The following is a 23,153-nucleotide window of genomic DNA, read 5'->3' on the forward strand; positions in this document are numbered from 1 at the left end:
CGACCTTCAAGGCCTCCGACCGCAAACCCCTACAGCGGATAGGGAAGACAGCTGGAAAGATCATAGGAACTGCTCTCCCATCCATCCAGACCACCTATGATGCACGGTGCACCCGGAAGGCTCTCAGCATCATGAAGGACCCCACCCACCCTTCCCACATCCACTTCACCCTCCTACCCTCTGGCAGGAGGTACCGGACCATCCGTGCTGCCTTCTCCAGACTATGCAACAGTTTCACTCCTCAGGCTGTGAGGTTCCTCAACAGCCTGAACACTTAGACCTTCCATAAAATGACTTTTTGACCTTCTCACTCACTGTCCGTGTCAGGTGTGCTTGTGATGTTTAGGTCTGTGAAGTAATTCTTGTTTTTAACACACTCTTTGTTTTTAATATTTATTGCGTGTTATTTGTTTTATGTGGCACTGAGGTCCATGTGAAACGTAATTTCGTTCCCTTGTGTGTATGAGACATGCATATGAGGCCATGACAAACAAAAGCAGTCGAGGTCTAATTTACATCTCGCAGTGATGGAGTCACAGTGTACGCTGACTGAAAACATGTACTTTTGAATTTTATTAGTAATAAAATTCACAAGTACGTGAAAATTCCATCCAAAATGCCATTATGTCCCAGTCCGAGTACACCGTGACTCCATCACAGCAAGAGGTAAGCTGTAAGACACGCACAATATGGTGCACAAGTTACACGATTTAATAGCTTTTAAGGCAGATGTTGAACTGAATTCTACTAAAAAAATGCTTTGGTGTAAATATGGTCCTTATATATTTATTTTTAGAATTCTTTAGGGGCATCTGAAAATGACTATTCCTGAAATACATCTGCACAGGAGTAGCTTCATCTTTGCTACTTAATCTTCTGCCAGGGTAATGAATGTAACAGAAATGAGCAAACGTGGGATGGTAATGACTTGACATCAGTGATGGGTACCCTATCAAACTGCAAGTATCCTCTTAAGTGTACTCTATACAAGAACTTAACTGTACAACATTACCCTTTCAGCACATCAACTACCCATCCAGCACTGTGCCAAAATAGACACTGGGTCACAAATATGAGCAACAATCGCAAATTAGACCTAGAAAGTACTCAATAATTATGTACTCCATAAAATTTACTCAATTTCCCTTTGGGGATGAATTAAGTATTCTGATTCTGATTCTGAATAAAGATTATGAACAACAATTATGAACAATTGAGTTGAAAAATAGCCAACGACCATCTCAGTCGGGTAGCCAGAACTACAAGGAAATCTGGACCAGGTTACTAGTAGTCATCTGCAACACCATCTGATGAGAATCTTGTAAATGAAAGGCCAGAGATGATGTTGGTGCAAACGTGCCTTGGGGAATCTCAGCACAGCTCTTGCGTCCATAGCTATCACTTCTCAGGTCAGTTGAGGTAAATGTCAGCCTCCTTCAAAACATCCGTCTTTTGGCAGAAGTAGTCTCTAAACCAGGAAATGTGCTCCTTCTTCTGTTGGACTGTCAGATAAGGGTTTCTGGACAGGCCGGCAATCACCAGGTCCATGAAGTGGCGCACAGGTCCCTGATTAGGAAAGCCCTCCTGCAGGTGTTTCTCGAGGAAGACATGCTCATGGAATGGGACGCTGGCTTCCTCCTCCAGTCCTGAGGAACAGTAAAACAAAAAAACATTGTGGATATGATTCTTATCCAAACCCAGCCTTCCTTCCTCAGTCTCAGAGTACTTATCTGGTGTGCAGCATACAAGACTCACCAGCTTCGTTGTCGATTGGATACTGCCACAGTTTTCCCTCTTTGGTCCACTGAATCATCTCCTCGAACCCATTGCGGGGTATTTGGTTGGTTGATGAAGCCAGTTGATTAGCAAAGTCAATATCCCACACGGTTAGCTGTGCTGCAAATATGACAGCAGTAATGAATTATGATATACAGAGAAGTCCCCAGTATCACAACCTGAGACTTAAGCACCTGTTCAAAACTAGCTTTCATGTCAAAGTTGTTGACAGGAGGTCGAGACTGACTTTACAAAAAGGACTGCCTCACGACATAGCTTTTTATTCTTTTTCTGGACCCCCCCCCCCTTTTTCCCCAATTGTACTTTGCCAATTACCCCACTCTTCCGGTCTCTGCTCCACCCCCTCTGCCAATCCAGGGAGGGACTACCACATGCCTCCTCCGATACATGTGGAGTCGCCAGCCGCTTCTTTTCACCTGACAGTGAGGAGTTTCACCAGGGGGACGTAGCACGTGGGAGTATCACGATATTCCCCCCAGGCCCCCCCGAACAGGCGCTCCGACCGATCAGAGGAGGCGCTAGTGCAGTGACCAGGACACATGCCCACATCCAGGTTCCCCCCCGCAGACATGGCCAGTTGTGTCTGTAGGGACGTCCGACCAAGCCGAAGGTAACACGGGGATTCGAACCACCGATCCCCGTGTTGGTAGGCAACGGAATAGACTGCTACACCACCCAGACGCCCTGTAGCTTTTTATTCTTGACACCTCTACCTTCTGTAGGACTTCAAATGTCCTATAAATAGAAACAATATTATGTGAAATTCAGGAGGGGGGGGGTCTATATAATCAACTAGTTGTTGGATCAGCAGATACAAATGAATAAAACCGAGGAAAACCAAAAGAACAACAGATATCGTAAACTGGATGCCGTGAGAGGAGATTTCATCATTAGTGTTCTAAGACATCTCACAACCTGGCAACATCTCTTCTAGTCAGACAATGGTATATCTCTAAAACTACCAAAAAAAATTTTTTTTCAAACATCAAAAAATAGGTTTAATCCAGGCAACAGGCAGTTAATACAGATAATGATGACCTATTATAATAGGTAATTATTATGAAAATATTATAGTAGGTAATAATAATTACCTATCGCAGAATCTGCTCCATCCTGGTCGGCAGCAGGAGAAAAGATGCCCAGTCGTTTCCTAGAGAACAAGTTCCTCCTAACAAGAAAACATCACAGGTCCGTCTTTCACATCACCTTTAATCCTCTGTCCAGCTGAGGAAACAGTCCAATTTTCATGCACATCAGGTTGCAAATTACCAAGTTAATTACCTTTTATTGACTCCATCAAACCCAGCTGTGATGCCCCTGTCGTGTGTGTACCCCCTCCCGTCGTCATCAAACTGGATCTGATTAGCTGGCCAGGCATTCTGCCTTTTCGGTCTCCTTCCCACTTTCATGTCAGCAATAATTACTCTGAAAAAAAAACAAAACAAAAAAATTATTTATTTTTTTGCTGTTCACCCATGAACATGCTTTATAACTTCATCATCTTGCATGAAAATGTAGAAAAACGGAAATTAACTGGGACTTGAACAGTGGTTGGAACTGCATCACCTCTAGACTTCAATCGAGACCAGATACTACTCATAAGAGTTGTAGAGATCGCTGACTCGAAAGTAAAATTATTCCTTTGCTGTCCTTAAAGTCTCTCCTCAGAATTATAATGAATGTTATTGTTATTCGTCCGTCACAGTGACAAGGACCATCCAGTCATCCTGTGATGGGTGACTGATGACTTGCGCGATGATTAAAGTGAGGAAGAGTTGCGCATCATCAACCCCACCCTCTCGTCTGAGACCACCTACTACCAGTGGCAAGACTAAGCGAGACAACTGGCAATGGAGACGGATGCAGATTTTCCCTCAGGGTTTCTTCCCGAAGCCTTTCCCCTAGACGAGTATACCTGCAAGGCAGCGGAGGTTTAAATCAGAGTTGTCCTTCGCCTAGATGAACTGCCCGACAGGCTAACGAGTTTCATCTACCCGGGTTTGAAATCAGAGTTGTCCTTCTCCTAGACTGGCTGCCAACCAAGGCTAATGAGTCCAATCGGCCCCCCCCTGTTATACCGCCGGGAACCCGGTCACCCCCGCAGCAGACTTTGTGAAAACAGGAGGTACCAGGAGAAGGTGTTTCTGTGGACACATTTGCGTAGGAGCGGCCACATGCTAAGGTCCTGATGGACCCGTGGCCTTCACTACACCAGGAGGCAGGAGGCCACCACACTGCTTCGCATTCCTTTTGGCAAGGAGGACCTCTGGCCCAATACTCGCCTCCTATAATGAATGAATACAGTGCGACAAGTGGGGTATGGTTGCACCCGTCTCGAGTCAGCATAATTGGCTTGAGACGAGTTATAATGTGGCCCCAACTACCCCCGCATTCAAGTCGTGTCAGGTCACACTTTTCTCCGAGTCGGGAATACATCACATTCCCAATAATCAGAGTAGTTCATGTTCGCATGCTTCATGGTTGGAAAACTGGAGAAAGGGTGGAAGTGAGTAGAGATGGAGGTGGGTTTCCGCCGCATATGTGGTTTTCACAAGAAACTGAATGCCTCAGCACTACTATAGTTATCAAGGAATATTCACCCGTCTTTTACTACTACTATAGTTTACTTTTCTACTTCCGGCTCATTTCCAGCTATATATTGTATGACTCCTCTTACTGTTCGTGTACGACTCGCCACATTCAGCCGTATTGGAAAGAGTGGTTATATCACAGAATCTAGAATCCCAATTTATCCGACTCGATCATTCGACATAAGGTGTTCAAACTTCCACACAACTTGAAGGCAGGGTAAGACTCACACCGGAGGCTGGGAGAGAGCTGAGGGCTGCAGGGCTCTCTCCCAAACAAACACATTTTAAATTGGATGTTTTGTTTCCAGTTTACAATTTCGTTGCAGGTACCTAGTCATCAGGAGCCAACAATGCAAGTAGAGATGTCCCGATACCACTTTTTCACTTCCGATACCGATCTGATATTTTGTTTTAGTCTTGTACTACACTACTACTACTACTACTACTACTACTTTCAGCTGTTCCCGTTAGGGAGGAGCCATAGTGGCTGTTTCCAGTAGTTATCTGTTTCCATCTCTTCCTGTCCTCTACATCTTCCTGTCACACCCGCCACCTGCATGTACAAATAATAATAATCCACCCATCCATCCATCATCCGAACCGCTTATCCTGCTCTCAGGGTTGCGGGGATGCTGGAGCCCACCCCAGCAGTCACTGGGCGGCAGGCGGGGAGACACCCTGGACAGGCCGCCGGGCCGTCACACAGGGGCGACATAGACAGACACACACATTCATACCTAGGGGCAATGTAGTACGGCCGAGTCACCTGACCTACATGTCTTTGGACTGTGGGAGGAAACCGGAGCACCCGGAGGAAACCCACGCAGACACGGGGAGAACATGCAAACTCCACACAGAGGACGACCCGGGATGACACCCAAGGTTGGACCCGGGGCTCGAACCCAGAACCTTCTTGCTGTGATCAACCACGCTAACCACTGTACCATGGTGCCACCCATAATAATAATATCACAATAATATATTATATAATATTATATATAATATATACAATATTCCAAAGACATGTACGCTCAGGTGAATTGGCCATACTAAATTGTCCCTAGGTATGAATGTGTGTGTGTGTGTGTGTGTGTGTGTGTGTGTGTGTGTGTGTGTGATGGCCTGGCGGCCTGTCCAGGGTGTCTCCCCGCCTGCCGCCCAGTGACTGCTGTGATAGGCTCCAGCATCTCCGCGACCCTGAGAGCACGATAAGTGGTTCAGATAATGGAGGAATATATATAATATATAACTATAATATAATAATAAAATACATGGAAGCACTTTGCTTATGATAGCCAATTACCCAACTAAAAACAGCTCACTCAAACAGAGAACAAACAAATACTTCCCCAGTATATAGTCCACAACAACAGTTGGTTATGAAAGACCGTCACTCTTTATTCAAATACTACAAAAAAAAACAAAACCAAACAGGTACTGCGGTACCAAAAGCAACCAACAGGTTTAAAGCCGAAACAGTTTAAACAGCAGCATTCAGCATGGTAGACAAACACAAACCCAACTACCCCTTACAGTGCAGCTATGTGCAAATGGCAGTGTAAAACACAACTTAAATATCTACAACATCCCAAATAAATAACAAAACATTAACAAACACAGTTTAAACTGACCTTACTGACCTAGCGGCGTTATTTCTAACAATTGTAAAAAAAAAAATCACTGACAGGTGCCATTTCTCCGTAGCAAAGCTCTTGAACATATTAAGTTTGCTCACATCACCACGAGGGGCAGATTCTTCTTTAGGAACATAAGCTGTTCGGCGGCCTCCTCCGTCAGCCTGCTCCTCCTTACAGCAATAATAATGGAGGCTGCGCTAAAGGGCCGCTCACTCTCTACACTTGTGCAGGGAGCACAGAGACATTTGGTTGCCGTGGCTGCCAAGGATGGCAGTCCAGGTTGGCTGGCTTGCCTGTAGAGGACGGGACCGTCCCACCGTGGAATAGCTGCCTGACTGAGGTAGGGCGGCGCTTGGTTTTGTGCACTTGTGGTTATCCCAGGACCAGGTAACGCCATGCTTTCCTCCAGGAGTTCACCAAAGATGCTGCCAAGGGGCGTCCGGGTGGCGTGGCGGTCTAGTCCGTCGCCTACCAACACGGGGATCTTCGGTTCGAATCCCCGTGTGGCCTCCGGCTCGGTTGGGCGTCTCTACAGACACAATTGGCCGTGTCTGCGGGAGGGAAGCTGGATGTGGGTATGTGTCCTGGTCGCTGCACTAGCGCCTCCTCTGGTCAGTCGGGGTGCCTGTTCAGGGGGGAGGGGGAACTGGGGGGAATAGCGTGATCCTCCCACGCGCTACGTCCCCCTGGCGAAACTCCTCACTGTCAGGTGAAAAGAAGCCGTTGGCGACTCCACGTGTATCGGAGGAGACATGTGGTAGTCTGCAGCCCTCCCCGGATCGGCAGAGGGGGTGGAGCAGCGACCGGGGCAGCTCGAAAGAGTGGGGTAATTGGCCAGATACAACTGGGGAGAAAAAGGGGGGGGGAAATAAATAAATAAATAAATAAAAAGATGCTGCCAAGGCTGCTGGTAGTTGTGCCTGCAGCGTGCATCCATGGAGCCTTGTCTGCTGGCTCGGAGGCTGTAGCTTCAGGTGTAGTCTTCAGCACTTCCTCCATCTTCCCTACCCCTGCCATTAATGCTTCCTTTCCAAGTCTCCAAGTGTCTGCATTTGTGAAGTACCTGGTATGATAAAATATATCAAATATTAATAGTCAACTCATCTCTTTTATGTCAAGTTATTTGTCTGCTCTTATACTTGATATGTGACTTGTGAAAATAACGAAATGGTCGAGACAATTCCATACAGAGGTGTGAGGAATCTGTTACTCTCATTCTCACACACACACACACACACACAACACTGAATCAGATTAGGCTAACAGACATTCCCTTACCTGTCTTTTGTACCGTGGATCCTGCAGAGTTGCAGCCGAGCATACTGGCTCCTATTCCACGTCATTAAAACGTCTGCTGACTGCGTCAAGGAGGGTACTTGTCATCGTCTTAATCCCCTGGTCAGCCTCGTTTTCCCGACCGAGAACACGTTGCAGGACACACACCATGGGGATGACATCAGCCACAGATGCGGAGGAGGCCCTCACCTCCCTTGGCTTCTCCTCAAAAGGTACCAGAACGGCGGAGGCCTTCTCCAGTAGGCCCCGCTGGTTTGCAGGTCGTATTCAGCCACATATGCAGACAGTGCCGCTTTCTGTGCAATAAGGCTTTCAGTCATATACTGGGTGCTGTTCCACAGTTAGCTCTACTTGGATGTCCTCTAGCTGTGAATAGACAAGGGGTGAGGGTTTGAAGTGGCCCAGTATTTTTCTCCCGTTGGCCGGTGCGTCACCTCCACTGCGCTGTGGCGACAAGTCTCTCATGCACGATTAGCTGCAGCGTGTGTGCGCGAAGCTTCCTAAGCTCGCCACGCCAACTTGATCCGTAGCCTCCTTCGTATTGTAACGTGCATGGATAAGTAGGCACGTTGGTCCTTGACTAACGGGTCGGACCCTTTAGTCCAGTATTTCTCAACCGGGGGTCCGCGGACCCCTATTGGTCCGTGGTGTAATTGCAAGGGGTCCGTGAAAATAAAATATCTTTAAAAAAAAAGATCCTATGACATTTATAGAAATAGGATTATTTTACTCAAATGTGACTGAGACCTTTATCTACCTAAACTATAAAGGGTAACAGGACTTTTTTCTCTAATTACATCTGTTTCACAAGTGTAATTTATTGTATTTTAATAAGAGATCTCGCTCCCGTTTGCATTGTTAAAGTTACTGAATACATATTCTGTTTTGTTACATATATCTGAAAGTTACTGAATACATATTCTGTTTTGTTACATATATCTGAAAGTTACTGAATACATATTCTGTGTTGTTACATATATCTGAAAGTTACTGAATACATATTCTGTTTTGTTACATATATGTGAAAGTTACTGAATACATATTCTGTTTTGTTACATATATGTGAAAGTTACTGAATACATATTCTGTTTTGTTACATATATCTGAAAGTTACTGAATACATATTCTGTTTTGTTACATATATCTGAAAGTTACTGCATACATATTCTGTTTTGTTACATATATCTGAAAGTTACTGCATAATAATTCTGTTTTGTTACATATATCTGAAAGTTACTGAATACATATTCTGTTTTGTTACATATATCTGAAAGTTACTGAATACATATTCTGTTTTGTTACATATATCTGAAAGTTACTGCATAATAATTCTGTTTTGTTACATATATCTGAAAGTTACTGAATACATATTCTGTTTTGTTACATATATCTGAAAGTTACTGAATACATATTCTGTTTTGTTACATACACTACCGTTCAAAAGTTTGGGATCACCCAAACAATTTCGTGTTTTCCATGAAAAGTCACACTTATTCACCACCATATGTTGTGAAATGAATAGAAAATAGAGTCAAGACATTGACAAGGTTAGAAATAATGATTTGTATTTGAAATAAGATTTTTTTACATCAAACTTTGCTTTCGTCAAAGAATCCTCCATTTGCAGCAATTACAGCATTGCAGACCTTTGGCATTCTAGCTGTTAATTTGTTGAGGTAATCTGGAGAAATTGCACCCCACGCTTCCAGAAGCAGCTCCCACAAGTTGGATTGGTTGGATGGGCACTTCTTTGAGCAGATTGAGTTTCTGGAGCATCACATTTGTGGGGTCAATTAAACGCTCAAAATGGCCAGAAAAAGAGAACTTTCATCTGAAACTCGACAGTCTATTCTTGTTCTTAGAAATGAAGGCTATTCCATGCGAGAAATTGCTAAGAAATTGAAGATTTCCTACACCGGTGTGTACTACTCCCTTCAGAGGACAGCACAAACAGGCTCTAACAGGTACTATTTAATGAAGATGCCAGTTGGGGACCTGTGAGGCGTCTGTTTCTCAAACTAGAGACTCTAATGTACTTATCTTCTTGCTCAGTTGTGCAACGCGGCCTCCCACTTCTTTTTCTACTCTGGTTAGAGCCTGTTTGTGCTGTCCTCTGAAGGGAGTAGTACACATCGGTGTAGGAAATCTTCAATTTCTTAGCAATTTCTCGCATGGAATAGCCTTCATTTCTAAGAACAAGAATAGACTGTCGAGTTTCAGATGAAAGTTCTCTTTTTCTGGCCATTTTGAGCGTTTAACTGACCCCACAAATGTGATGCTCCAGAAACTCAATCTGCTCAAAGAAGTGCCCATCCAACCAATCCAACTTGTGGGAGCTGCTTCTGGAAGCGTGGGGTGCAATTTCTCCAGATTACCTCAACAAATTAACAGCTAGAATGCCAAAGGTCTGCAATGCTGTAATTGCTGCAAATGGAGGATTCTTTGACGAAAGCAAAGTTTGATGTAAAAAAAATCTTATTTCAAATACAAATATTATTTCTAACCTTGTCAATGTCTTGACTCTATTTTCTATTCATTTCACAACATATGGTGGTGAATAAGTGTGACTTTTCATGGAAAACACAAAATTGTTTGGGTGATCCCAAACTTTTGAACGGTAGTGTATATCTGAAAGTTACTGCATAAGAATTCTGTTTTGTTAACTATATCTAAGTTACAACTGAAAGCTCTTATTTTCGCCCCAAAGAGTGAATAAATGCTATAATGCAATTTAAAATGCAGTTTCTACTGTTTCTATCAAATTGCAACCCCCCTCCCCCAAGATCAGGTGGAGGGGTCCTCAGGGTAGATCAAAAATACACAGGGGGTCCAGGACCCCAAAAAGGTTGAGAACCACTGCTTTAGTCGACTGGTTAATGTTGTCGCTTGCGGTGTGGGAGGCACGGGTTCGCGTCCCGGCTGTGGCGGTCCCGGACTGCCCCCCTAAATTCGCTACAGTATTTTGTGCATTGTCCCTTAAAACTACACGCACTTTGTTTTTATGAGTCTTCCATTCACGCATCATTTCCCCAGCGGCTGCGTAAAGGAACCCCCCCCGTGTGAGCCGCGAAACTCTTGGGCACACAACACCGCCTTTTTTAAGGTAAAATCCGAGTCTATCCGATGCACGGTCAGACTCAACAAGAAACTGGACTCACGTCTGAGCTCCAGACGTGTGTTGTGAAACTCACCGCGCCTACATTCTCCAAGCGTTTGGAGAGAAGATTGCAAACGTCATGGTGCATATGAGGGATGGCCTTTTACGTTACATAATGGCAACTGGGCAAAGTGTAGCGAGGCTCGAGGTGTTCAATTAAGCACTGAAACCCCACATGTTCAATCACCGAAAGGCGTCGGTCGTCCAGGAACATGAATTGAACTAGTTTCTCCGTTATCGAGTTGGCCTTGTTGCTGTCCGAGGGCAGCTTCTCTCGCCTGTTTATTTATTCCGTCGGCGTCTGCTGTTGGGGCGTTTTGCTTGTCTTTGCAGCCGCTGCATGCAGCCATTCCTGGTGTTGTTCCATGTGGTGTTTTTCCAAATGCTTAATAAGTTTGGTGTTAAACTGACCAACTGCACTGCCACCCCTCGACACATCTGCATTGAACATTTTGCATTCTGCTGTTGGATCCCCCCCCTCCCCCTCTTTAAGGTTGAAATACTTCCACACCACTGGCAAGACTATTCCACGGGTAGTTAACGCTCATACACATGCGACTAGATTGGCTACCACTGTTGTAATCCCTTGACACGCTGCGCCGCTTAACCGGAAGCGCGCGGCACAAGAGGGTGGATGCGCGTGATTTTTTTTCGTAACCGTTTTCCGGGAACTCTGCCTCTGATTGGCTAGTACTCGTTGCCTCCGTTGATTAGGTTGGTTAAGGTTAGGGTTAGGGTGGGGTTAGGGATAGGGTTAGCCAATCAGAGATAGAGTAGGGGAGGGTCTTCCCGGAATCCAGGTGAACGCGCTCTCAACGAGTACTAGCCAATCAGAGGCAGAGTTCCCGGAAAACGGGTATGAAAAACACCCACGCGGTTGGCGCTAGATCCAACGGGGTGTAGGCACGGAAGTAGACGTGATTGGTTGTTGCGTCGGCCAATAGACAGCGCGGAACCTCGAAGCGCACTGACTGCCAGACCGACAGACAGAGCATTAGTTGGAGCGAATCAAGTTAACGTTAGTTAGCTAGCGATAGCAATAGCGGTAGGGTTAGGGTTACAGTACGATCTGGCAATGTTAAGGTCAGTTGTAAGCTAGCTAACTAAATGTTTCAGTGCACATTGTTTGTTTCAAGTCAGTGCGCTTCGAGGTTCCATGCTGTCGATTGGCCGACGCAACAGCCAATCGTGGCTGCAACAGCCAATCGTGGCTGCTTCCATGCCTACACCCCACTGGATCTAGCATCAACCCACAGGAAGTGCTAATATGAAGAAGAAAGACAGAAAGAAGACGAAGAAGAAGCAGATGAAGAAGATATACTAGATGGGCATTTAGGCGACGGTTTAAGCTAGACTTCCTCATGGTTTGTATCGGATCATATTTTTTCTCCCCTCCGATATCCAACCCAGTATTCTGGGCCAGTATCGACCTGATACCGATACCGTGGATCGGATCGGGACCTCCCCGGACATGATGGGGGATGGATGTTGACAACCGGGACATTTTACTATTTTACAGACATTTGTCGGACCTCGGGACACCCAGCTTGAAACCGGGACAACCCCGGACAAACCGGGACGTCTGGTCACCCTACTAGTTGGTACTGTGGTGACCCACATTTATATAACGAGAGACATTCACCTAAGAGGACGGTGTGCCTTTAAGGGTAGAGGCGAGGGGTCAGATAATGCACTTCCGCTTCCGGTTCAGAGTCGGTTCAGTGTCGTTGTCGAATGTATGATATGCTAAGTTGGAGCTAGTAAACTACCTCGACTACGTCTACTCTAACGTCTCCTGTCTCGTTGTTTTCTAACTCCACATTGGTGACCCCGACGTGATCGAACTACTAATACGAGTATGTCTGACAACGAAGACGCCGGGAATAATGCTGCCGCGGTACCCGCTCCCGACGCTGGTGCTAACAACATGGCTATTGCTAACGCTAGCATTTATGCCGCTACTGTGAAACTACCCGACTTTTGGCAGCATAATCCACGGCCGTGGTTTCAACATGTGGAAGCCCAGTTCTAGCTGAGAGGGATAACGCAGGATGTAACGCAGTACTTCCACGTAGTGGCGGCGTTAGACGCATCGACAACGACACTGAACTCTGAACCGGAAGCGGAAGTGCATTATCTGACCCCTCGCCTCTTCCCTTAAAGGTACACCGTCCTCTTAGGTGAATGTCTCTCGTTATATAAATGTGGGTCACCCACAGTACCTTACTTTTGCTTCCTCCTCTACCTTCTTTCTGTAGTTGTCGCACCCAGGCACGACACAACGAGAGGGCATGTTTGTTGTCAGTGAATCTAATCCGATTCAATTTATGCCGTTTTTCGGTTTTCTGATCGAAGACTGAAGATGTCAAGACGCCGTTCTTTGTACACAGAGCGGCAAGAAACGCCCGCCTCCACGAGCTGAGCAGGCTTTGGAGGGTTTTGGGGTGTGGGGGTTCACGCGCAATGCATGTAGGCAACTGCCGGCAGGGGTCCGCAACCAGGAAAACTCCGATTTCTCTGTCAATATAGCATGCACTGAGGGATTTATTGCTTCAATTGACTATATTTGCACTCAACACTGACTGCACATCCACATAAAAACCTGCGAAGTTTCCCTTTAAAGGCAACAGCAAAAAACTGTAGGGGATAGATTTGGTGCAGTTACACCTTGTGGCCATAGATATCGCTAATGAGCAGAACTTGGACTTAAAGGACAACTAATCTGATTTGAGCAATTTGAGAACAGAAACAAATAAAAAAATAAAATGCTCAATTCCAAAATAAAATGTAGCCTAATGAGAGAAAAGTGAATCGGTGGAACAAATTTTCTATTAACTTCAAATTGTTATGTCATCCTACCATAACCAATGTTAGAAATAAAGCTACGGTTTTACCCTAAAGAAAGCAAAAAAGGCTTGAGCGCACATACCCCAAGTTGTTCATCTCCCCTTTCTTCTGGGCTTCACCCACTGCCTCATGTTTCCTCAGCTGTCTGAGGAGCTCGGACTCAGCCTTGCTTCGGTTGGGTAGGGTGGAGGCAGCAGCGGAAGCAGCAGCGACCAGTTCAGGGTTCAGTGTCTCACTTAATACAATACAAGAGAACTAAATCAGTGTAGTCAAGAGGTGTCACACACGTCCTCTCAAAGTTATATTAAAGCAACACTATGCAACTGTTTTACCTTAAAATAACATCTTAAAAATCATTTTGATGGTACACTGACTTGTAATAGGGAGAATGGTGACTCTTCCATTCCCACTCCGCACCCCGAATGCCTGTTCTTGCACTATGTAACTTGGGTTGAACGGGTATGATCTCCCATGAGTGATTTTTTTTTTCCTAGGATGGCAAAGGCATGACTAGCCCTACTGTACCTCTGATTGGCTTACCCTGCCTCTGATATTCTTACCCTATCCCTAACCAGTCTCACTCTTTATACGACCAACCAACCAACCAACCAACAAAGACAATGAGTACTAGCCAATCAGAGGCATAGCAGGGCGGGTCATGCCTTTGCCATTCTAGAAAAACGAAATGTTCGTGGGAGATTTTACCACTCAACCCAAGTTACATAGTGCAAGAACAGGCTTTCGGTGTGCAAAGTGGGAATGAAAGAGGCCCCATTCTCCCGACTACAAGTCAGTGTGCCATCAAAATGATTTTGAAGATGTTATTTTAAGGTTAAAAAAAATTGTATAGTGTTGCTTTAAGTGGGGAGAAGTGAAAATTAAAAAGCAGAGCTATGCTAAAAGGGGGGGGGGGGTCAAATCGATGTCATGTGGGCTTCCAATTATATTTCACTGCCTTTTGTATTTCATCAGTGAGCATCATGAATGGGCTGTATTAATTGGCACTTGTCACTGATAATTATCACTGATAAGCTTTGATTGTTAGAAGAAACCAATGATGCTTCACAATAGGTGTAACAGAACCCAGGAGTAACATTGGGCTAGCTTGGCAGCCCAATTTAAAGAGTAATTAAACCCTGGGCAGTTGTAGTGAGTTTACTGAGGTCTACAGATTAGCAACTATGTAAAGGTTAAAAACATGGCAGGCTGGTCTTGGTACTCTGTGATGTAAGCATAGCAGTGTAAACACAGCTGCAGCTAATAACATTAATAATGGATCTGTTGGATGTGGGTGTGCCAAAGAACCAGCAATGACAGACAGTAATGTCAACAACTGTTAGTGCTGGCCACAAATTACAGTTCAGTTTGTCAAGTCTGTTGTTGTATAGATCTATCATGGCTCCTCTCACCTTTGACCTGATGCTTTCGTTGTGGGCTTCTGAAACATACTGACAGTGCTCTCCATTACTGCTGGCTGGGGCCGCTCCTGGTTTTGTTGGCTCTTTGGAAATTTCACTTTCCTCTTGTTAGTCACTTCCACTTTCATGGCTCCAAGGAGTTCCAGCAAACTTGCCTTTCCACTTTTTGCCTCTGTAGCCTCGTCTGTTTTAGGTTTTTCTGCTTTCTGCCCAATCATATGATCCATCTGTTGCGAGGCACTTCCTTCATCTGTCTTTAAAACTGGTGTCTCTTCCCCTTGTTTGGACACCTTTGGGACTTGATTTTCATCATCCTCTTTCCCTCTCACCAGTTCTTCACTTGCATTTGTCTTTGCATCTTGCTTGGGGGGAAGAGTAACATCATTCTTCTCGCAGTGCCTGATGGAACTTGTACTAAGGCTGTTGATTTGAATTGCACTTGCAGCCCTATGGGTCCAAAGCAAAGTTAGTAATCATAGATTTGCTAAATAAAATACAGAAAACTACACAAGTCTGTACGTTCTCACCACCCTGTTTTGAAAATTCCTCCTGATCTATGTGAGGTAGTCTTTAACTCAAAAAATTTTTTTTATATCAACCACTGAACACATAGTCAGCTCTCTTCATATCTGGCCAGTAACACTCTTGTTTTGTTATAATCCTCTTAAATTCTGAATTTAAAATGGCACACTAACTTGTTTCTTTAGGTCTTTATGTTGGAAATCATGTGGCTCTCAGCACTTTCCTTTCACTTCTCTGTCGAGCCTTTTGGAATTCTATCATAGCTCAATGAAAATTACATTTTAGCTTGTCATATGTTTATGCAATACAGCTAAAATCCCCTAAAATTAAAGTTCCCTATCCACAAATGAACCTCAATGTCATGCTGACAACCCCTGGCAGCAAGCACGGCTCCAGGATTTCAGTTTTGGGTGGGCCAGGCCAATTATGGATGGGCAATTATGGAAAATGTTTCAATATCGATAATTTAATTGCATCAATTTGGTGCATTTTGAGACCAAAATCGAGCTAGATAGAATAAAAAATGTCATCACAAAAAAACCCTCATAATTCATGCAACATTGACAAAATGAGCCAAAATGTTAAAAATTACTCAGTGCAAAATATATATTGCTTGAACAGCAGCGGTACCATCACTTGCCAACGTTGAAAGCCAGTGAGTGACCATTTTGAACTATAATTCTATCACTGACCGCCCAATAGAGGGCGCAACAGGTGTGTGACCAAGCAGCCACAGCCCAATCAAAGGCCGTGTCGCCGGCGTCGAACATCACATCACGTGTCTCATGAACTTGCTTGCGCATGAACATCAACACATAAAATTGTGTTTATAAAAACAATTTTAGCACAAAATCATGCGATTATTGGCTGATTTCGAATCATTTATGACTAAATGAACATTTGTAAAAAAAATAATATATATAATATATTTTTTGGGGGGTAGGAACATTGCAGGGTGGGCCTGGTGAAAAGTGGGCGGGCCTAGGACCGTCAGGCCCCCCCATAACGCCGTGCCCGCCTGGCAGGGAGGTACTTTTCAGTGAAGTTGCGCGATTTGTGACGCTTTAAGCAGCTTCGCGTGGAGAAGGCGCGGGGTTCATCTAAAGGCTTCAGCCTACACGCGGTTCAAATCTCGGCGTATGTTTGCAACACAAAGAACTGTGGTTTAGAAAATTAGCCTCGTGGTTCACAGAGGACCCCCCCCCACCCAAGTGGGTATGACAGCTCTGGATAGGACACACACGCGTGCTAACTTTGCTGTGTCCATTTCCCACGTGTCTGTCAATGCCTAAGCCCTTGACTACAGCCTCCGTGTGACGTAAGCCCCTGTCCCCCGGGGGGTCCGGGGTGTTGGGTTTGTTTGTGCACACCCGTTCGCAATACACGTCCCCGTTCTCACAAAGTCACCCGGCGACCGCGGACGCAGGCCTGCCTACCTGAAAGTGGGCGAGACAGTCGCGTCGCCCCTCCTCGGCAGATGAGCCGCCGCGGGCAGCTTGCGGAGTAAGTACCGGTACATGGCGGCTCCTCTCACTGCGCCGAGTTCGCCCTTGCGGATCCCCGCAGCTTCTTCCCGTCGCTACCGGAAAGATGCGCCGGTGCGGACTCATGACCGGAGATGTGGTTCCGGGGTAGAAGCGGCAGCTCCGCGAGTCCTCCTGCCGCCCTCTGGTGACCAGCTGACCTGACTCGACTTGACTTGACTTGATTTGGAACAATCTTCTTCTTTCAGCTTTGTCTGTTTTTCAGGGGTCGCCACGGCAGATTTAACAGTTTCCGTCAGGACCCTGTGAGGGCACAGCACCAATGCGGGCCTCGGTTAATGCGGGCCTGGACCGATCCGGTACGGTCTCGTCCATCCCGTACTGATTTGACAAAATGTTACGTCGGATGCCCTTCCTGACACAACCACTGACCCTATGAATAATGATAATAATAATAATGATAATAATAATAACGATAATAATGACAATAATAATGACAATAATGATAATGACAATAATAATGATAATAATGATAATATAACAGAGGGTTTGTAGATGTCGCCTATACTGTATGAAACTGTAAAATAACAAATACGGAGGTTCCACTTTCACACGAGGACCACTTTATTTGGATTCTTCCCCCAACAGAACTCCACAGCAACAACACTGCGTACAGCACTTCCGCTCTCTCTTCAGCCTTCAAAATAAGAGCTCAAGGCATATACTGTGGCAACAGCTTATAACAGGAACTTAAAATCACTAACAGGCTAAGTCCAGAAAAATAGGTTACAATAATAATAATGACAATAATTATGATAATAATAATAATGATGATCATAATAATGATCATAATGATAATATTAAAAAATTTAGAATCAGAATGAATTGGATATAACAAGACACTGATTCTGTATCTGCCGAAAATACTTAACTGATGTTGTAAAATGCTAATGAAAAAGAGGATTTATTGCTCTGACTAATAACGATAATAATCGTTTAATAATTTAAAGGTTTTTTTAAGATTGAAACCAGATGTTAAATGCATACAAGCATCTCAGCTTAAGCCATTATTAGAGTTTGTAATGGAAGGATATGAGAGTATTTGTAGAGACAGAGGAAATGGTGATGAGGGAGTGTGTGTAATATTTGTCAAACAAGGATTACAGTATAGAATAGTGAAAAAAGAGAAAATCTGGTATTTATTATAACTGAGGTCCGGACAAAGGATGGTAATATTTAAAATAGTTAGCTTTTATAATCCATGTAAAGATTGTCTTTAGGCTCACTACTGGAAGAACTAATAGTACATTTTGAAGGTAGGTTATTTGTTGGGGAGATTTTAATGCAAATGGTACTATACAGAATGACTGTCATGATGATAATGAACAATTGATGCAAATTAAAAGTTTTATTTGTATAAATGATGGAGGTAGAATTAGAGTATTGTTTTTAACCCAGCCACTGAGGATGCACAAGCCAGTGTTTTAGTGCCGTTCACAAGCCCCGAAAAATAGAGGGGGGGGGTAAGTCAGGAAGGGCATCCAACATAAAACCTTTGCTAAATCAAATCAGATCATAAATCAGATTTCCATACCGGATCGGTGGAGGCCCGGGTTACCAACGACCACCACCGGTACTGTTGTCCAGCAGGGTGCTGGTGGAAACTATGCCACTCTAGACTGAAGGAGAAGGATTAGGAGAAGGAGACGGGGGAGGCATGTCCAGAGGCAGCGGGAGAGGAGGAAGGGTACACAGCAAAATCAGCAAACACAAAATAACTCCATGGGAGTTAATCTCAACCCTTTTTGGGGGTCCTATACGGTCCAGTCTACAAAGAGTTATTTTAACACTTTTAAGAGAGTTGGCATTTTAACACCTTGTTTGGAGTCAATATTCACTCTGTGGGGAGTTGGGATTTGACACTTATGGACACTTACTTGACCCCCGCCAGGTGTTACATTTCCTTAGCACCAATGCAGTGTCACTTAATAACTCTCAAGCAGGAGTTAGCTGATGACTCCTCTAGGTGTTCCTTAGCACCAATGCAGTGTGACTTAATAACTCTCAAGCAGGAGTTAGCTGATGACTCCTCTAGGCGTTCCTTAGCACCAATGCAGTGTGACTTAATAACTCTCAAGCAGGAGTTAGCTGATGACTCCTCTAGGCGTTCCTTAGCACCAATGCAGTGTGACTTAATAACTCTCAAGCAGGAGTTAGCTGATGACTCCTCTAGGTGTTCCTTAGCACCAATGCAGTGTCACTTAATAACTCTCAAGCAGGAGTTAGCTGATGACTCCTCTAGGTGTTCCTTAGCACCAATGCAGTGTCACTTAATAACTCTAAAGCAGGAGTTAGCTGATGACTCCTGTAGGTGTTCCTTAGCACCAATGCAGTGTCACTTAATAACTCTCAAGCAGGAGTTAGCTGATGACTCCTCTAGGTGTTCCTTAGCACCAATGCAGTGTCACTTAATAACTCTCAAGCAGGAGTTAGCTGATGACTCCTCTAGGTGTTCCTTAGCACCAATGCAGTGTCACTTAATAACTCTAAAGCAGGAGTTAGCTGATGACTCCTCTGGGTGTTCCTTAGCACCAATGCAGTGTCACTTAATAACTCTCAAGCAGGAGTTAGCTGATGACTCCTCTGGGTGTTCCTTAGCACCAATGCAGTGTCACTTACTAACTCTAGATGACAAATGCGATGCAACAGGAATCTGGTTGGAGGCAATAGACGTACCTGGCAAAGTGGCACCAGGAGGTCTGCATGCTGGCAGATCACTGGAAGATTCCACGTCACAAAGTCTTTGCGTGGCGACGTCCTGGATGGTGTCAACTGGATGATCTGGTTGTTGACCATGCACAGTCTTGATGTGTTTTTTAAAGCCATTATAGGTACAAAAAGACAAAGCACATCCCGGCTGTCCACATTTTAAACGCAAGTTCTTGTACCCAGGGTACAGTCCATGGTTAAACTTGAGTTGCTGACAGAGAAGAGAACATGTGTTGTGGTACTCTTTGCAAACAAAACATCTGAGCATGCGTTACTCCGAAGGCTCGTGTCAAGTTCATTGTGTCGCTGCATCAGTCGTGCTCGGAGTTCCTTGACACGTGGAGTCTCCTTTGCGCTTTCAACATCAATGTGGTATACTGTGGTCTGAAGAAAGGTGTAGAAGCTGAGGAGCACTTCATCGTAGTTTAGGCCGAAGACATAGTGAGCTTTGAACAGCTCATCCAAAGCTGCCACTGCTGTGCGAGCTCTGCACGGGATAGCCTTCTGGTCCACGACGATGTGGAACCTGTAATAGAAATAACATTAATAAAATTAACATCCGAGGTCAAGCCATAGTTCTCCGATCACAATTTAACCTGGATTTTATGTTTCCATTGCACCAACATGTGGACAGAGTATGGGGAAGCTATTTCACTTCAAATAGAGCATGCTCATAAATGAATGTTTGAGCTTTTGACTTGTACATATTCTAACTCATTTTATCCATTGTAAATAACCATATCCCACCAACTGAGCGGGAGACCGAGCAGCCGAGCGACCATGCAAGCTAGCAAGCTGCCACGGGCACCCCACACGCGGTGGCGCGTGCGCACACTGGCATGCGCACATTAATTGGTTAATTTCATTGTTATTTACACTAGTGCAAAGTGCCCGTGGCAAAGGATGGAGCTGGTGTGTGTGCGAGCGCACACGCGCTGGCGCGCACACATACACACCGGCGCGCGCACAAACACACACACACCAGCTACATCCTTTGCCACGGGCACTTTGCACTAGTGTAAATAACAATGAAATTAACCAGTTCTATGTATTGAATGTAATCTTATTTATTAAATGAAATCTTAAGTTGATTACCAAGTAGGCCATTTATGAAATCGATTACCCAACTCACATTTTCAACTGGGCTACATGAATACCCAAACTAAGATTTACCGTTATCAGTCAATAAACATTAACTTTAGATGTTTTTTCGTACACACCTCTGGATTTTGTTCTTCGGCTCCCCAACAGCAAGGAGGAAGGGTTGTCTTCTATCAGCTCCCATCGCATCAGTCCTCCCAAGGAAAGTCGAAAGACTGGCTCCTTCCTGTAGGCAACTGAATGTAATGTTAGTGATAGTTTCTTACAGATATTGCTTTTACAGGCTGCAACTTTTTAACTGTGCAAGACAAGCTACTTTTTCCTTTGTCATAAGGCATCATAGGATACAAACATCATATACCTGAAGATGTTTCACAAGATGATTGGCCGCTTGAGCTGAACTGATCTTGGCGCCCTTCTTTCGGCCTCGTGAGGTTGGGGGGAGGAGATGCAGGAGCAAGAGAATTGCCGACATATCAGCATCCCATCCTAGAGACAGATTATATTGCTATAAATGGTTTGTCGATTTGTGGCAAATGCAGTCGATTGTCCAATGAAATGAATTATTACGGTCTGCATTTTCACAGTACAATACTCTCGCCCACAGACAATGGTTAATTTAACTATCACATAGTGAAGACAACAGCACAACAGAAAAAAACAAAGGCTGCAGTCCGTAACAGGTATAGGCTGAAGCTTTAGTTTATGACGCCTATCCTCAACATGGCATATTCAGTTGATTGGACATTGGACACATAGCAAATCCACATTTTATACTAACCATACGGTCCTTCAGGTTCTGGCTCCAATGCTGACATCAACTCCTCAACATGCAGATTTGGGGAAAGCGTGTTGCTTTCTGCAGTGACCTTGGGCTTGAAATATGTAGGCCACCTGGCAAGGAACTTCATGGACACCTCATCCCCAAACATCATTGTGAAATCCTGGTCAATCTGAAAAAAAAAACGAAGAACAATTTCCAAATGTACTGTTTAGTTCAAACAAAGTGCCAAGTTGATTGTCTACACTAAGCTTATTAGCAGTCCAAAAACTTGCCCTTAAGCACTTCCAAGCATTTTAGTTGAATCTGGCTGTCTGTGTACTTCTCATTGAGGTGGTTTACAGGGGTCAAATATTAAAGCTGCAGCTGAAAAAGGCCTTACCAATCCTGCCACATCAAGGAAACGTGGGAATGCATCCAGGAGCGATGATGCTGCAACCTCATCGTGGACCATCTTCTGTCGATAACTGAAAGTCACCCTCATTCGCTCTTTGACCACGGGTTCCTCAGTGGAGTGTCTCATTGTGGATATAGCCTCCTTGCACTCGTCACCAAAGAGCTGTTCACCAGTTTCCAGAGATTCTCGTCTGGTTTTTGTGCTGTTTGGATGAGCGGTCGTGGAATGCTTCTGGGACCCACTAGGTGTGTTGCGTTGAGTCGTCTTGATCTTCCACTGCAGGTAGCCAGTATTGCATGTGGGATCATAGAAGTGCTCCTGTTTAGAAACAAAATGAAGGGGTGCATGGATGTTCAGCGTCAGTCCAGGGTACTGTTTATCAGCCATTCAAGTTACAGCACTCAATCACACCAAGATATCAGCTATGCTGCTAAAACACTTATTGAGGCAGACATGAACTATAACTTACATATCCATTTTTTGAAAAGGTATCTCGGAGGTTTGGGAAAAGACTCACGATCCCCAGACCATATTTGACTCTCACATTTTTGGGCGGAGTCCTCCTGTCAAAACAAAGCATTGTTTATTCATAAGCCCATTATTTAAGTGCAAGTAAGAAACAAGGGCTAATATGTCTCGCCATTAAAGACATGGCTTATAGGCTCTGTACATCTCTGTAGTCCAGCTGCAGTACTTCCTGGAGGGAACGTCGCAGCTTTATTTCCTGCCCTACACTATTGGATGTCGTGATTAATCAGGTATGCAGCATACCTGTAAGGAGTGTGGAGGCGAGAGTTGGCACTATGACTGGTAAAGGGAGAAAGCTGTCAATGAAGCTACACGGGAAATAACATGTTCTTTCCCATGTGGCGTTATTGACAGCTGATGATTGCTTATGGTATGAAACAGGCTTGTACTGTCAATTAAATAATTACCTGAATCACTGGATATATATATATATATATATATATATATATATATATATATATATATATATACTATATATGTGTGTGTGTGTGTGCTTATATATATATATATATGTATGTATATATATATGTGTGTGTGTGTGTATATATATATATATATATATATATATGTGTGTGTGTGTGTGTGTGTGTGTGTATATATATATATGTATATAAAATCCAGTGAGTCAAGTAAATTCTTTAAGAGACAGTACAACTGTTTCATAAAGAATTTAATTGACTCACTGGATTATTTTGCTCCTTATTTGTTGAGCAATTTCCCTACCGTTCAGTGTTTCTTTTAACAAAGTTTTTACATACGTATTTTATATAGTTTTTTTCATATATAGTTTTTCACTTTTTTCAGTATCTTAAGAGAAAAAGGTTGATT

General features: G+C 44.2%; 1 protein-coding gene across 1 annotated transcript; it reads right to left on the reverse strand.

Moving 5' to 3' along the window:
• Positions 1 to 165: 165 nt before the first annotated feature.
• mrps31 (mitochondrial ribosomal protein S31) lies at positions 166 to 16,918 on the reverse strand. Its single transcript, XM_056285092.1, has 7 exons — positions 16,702 to 16,918; positions 14,735 to 15,190; positions 13,408 to 13,560; positions 3,079 to 3,222; positions 2,889 to 2,965; positions 1,756 to 1,896; positions 166 to 1,646 (listed from the first exon to the last, which is right to left on the reverse strand). Exons 1-7 carry the CDS (start codon positions 16,782 to 16,784, stop codon positions 1,411 to 1,413), a joined length of 1,290 nt encoding a protein of 429 aa, XP_056141067.1. The 5' UTR covers positions 16,785 to 16,918; the 3' UTR covers positions 166 to 1,410.
• Positions 16,919 to 23,153: the final 6,235 nt, after the last annotated feature.

This window comes from Lampris incognitus, chromosome 8 (genome assembly GCF_029633865.1).
Source record: "Lampris incognitus isolate fLamInc1 chromosome 8, fLamInc1.hap2, whole genome shotgun sequence".
Lineage (NCBI taxonomy): Eukaryota > Metazoa > Chordata > Actinopteri > Lampriformes > Lampridae > Lampris > Lampris incognitus.

Excerpts from the sequence above, each read along its gene's own strand:
- mrps31 (XM_056285092.1), bottom strand. The coding sequence starts at position 16,784 with ATGTACCGGTACTTACTCCGCAAGCTGCCCGCGGCGGCTCATCTGCCG. Across the intron at positions 15,191-16,701 it reads ACTGTCTCGCCCACTTTCAG|GGCTGCAAGTGCAATTCAAA; the intron begins GTAGGCAGGCCT and ends TTGGACCCATAG. Across the intron at positions 1,897-2,888 it reads TGGAGCAGATTCTGCGATAG|CACAGCTAACCGTGTGGGAT; the intron begins GTAATTATTATT and ends TCATATTTGCAG.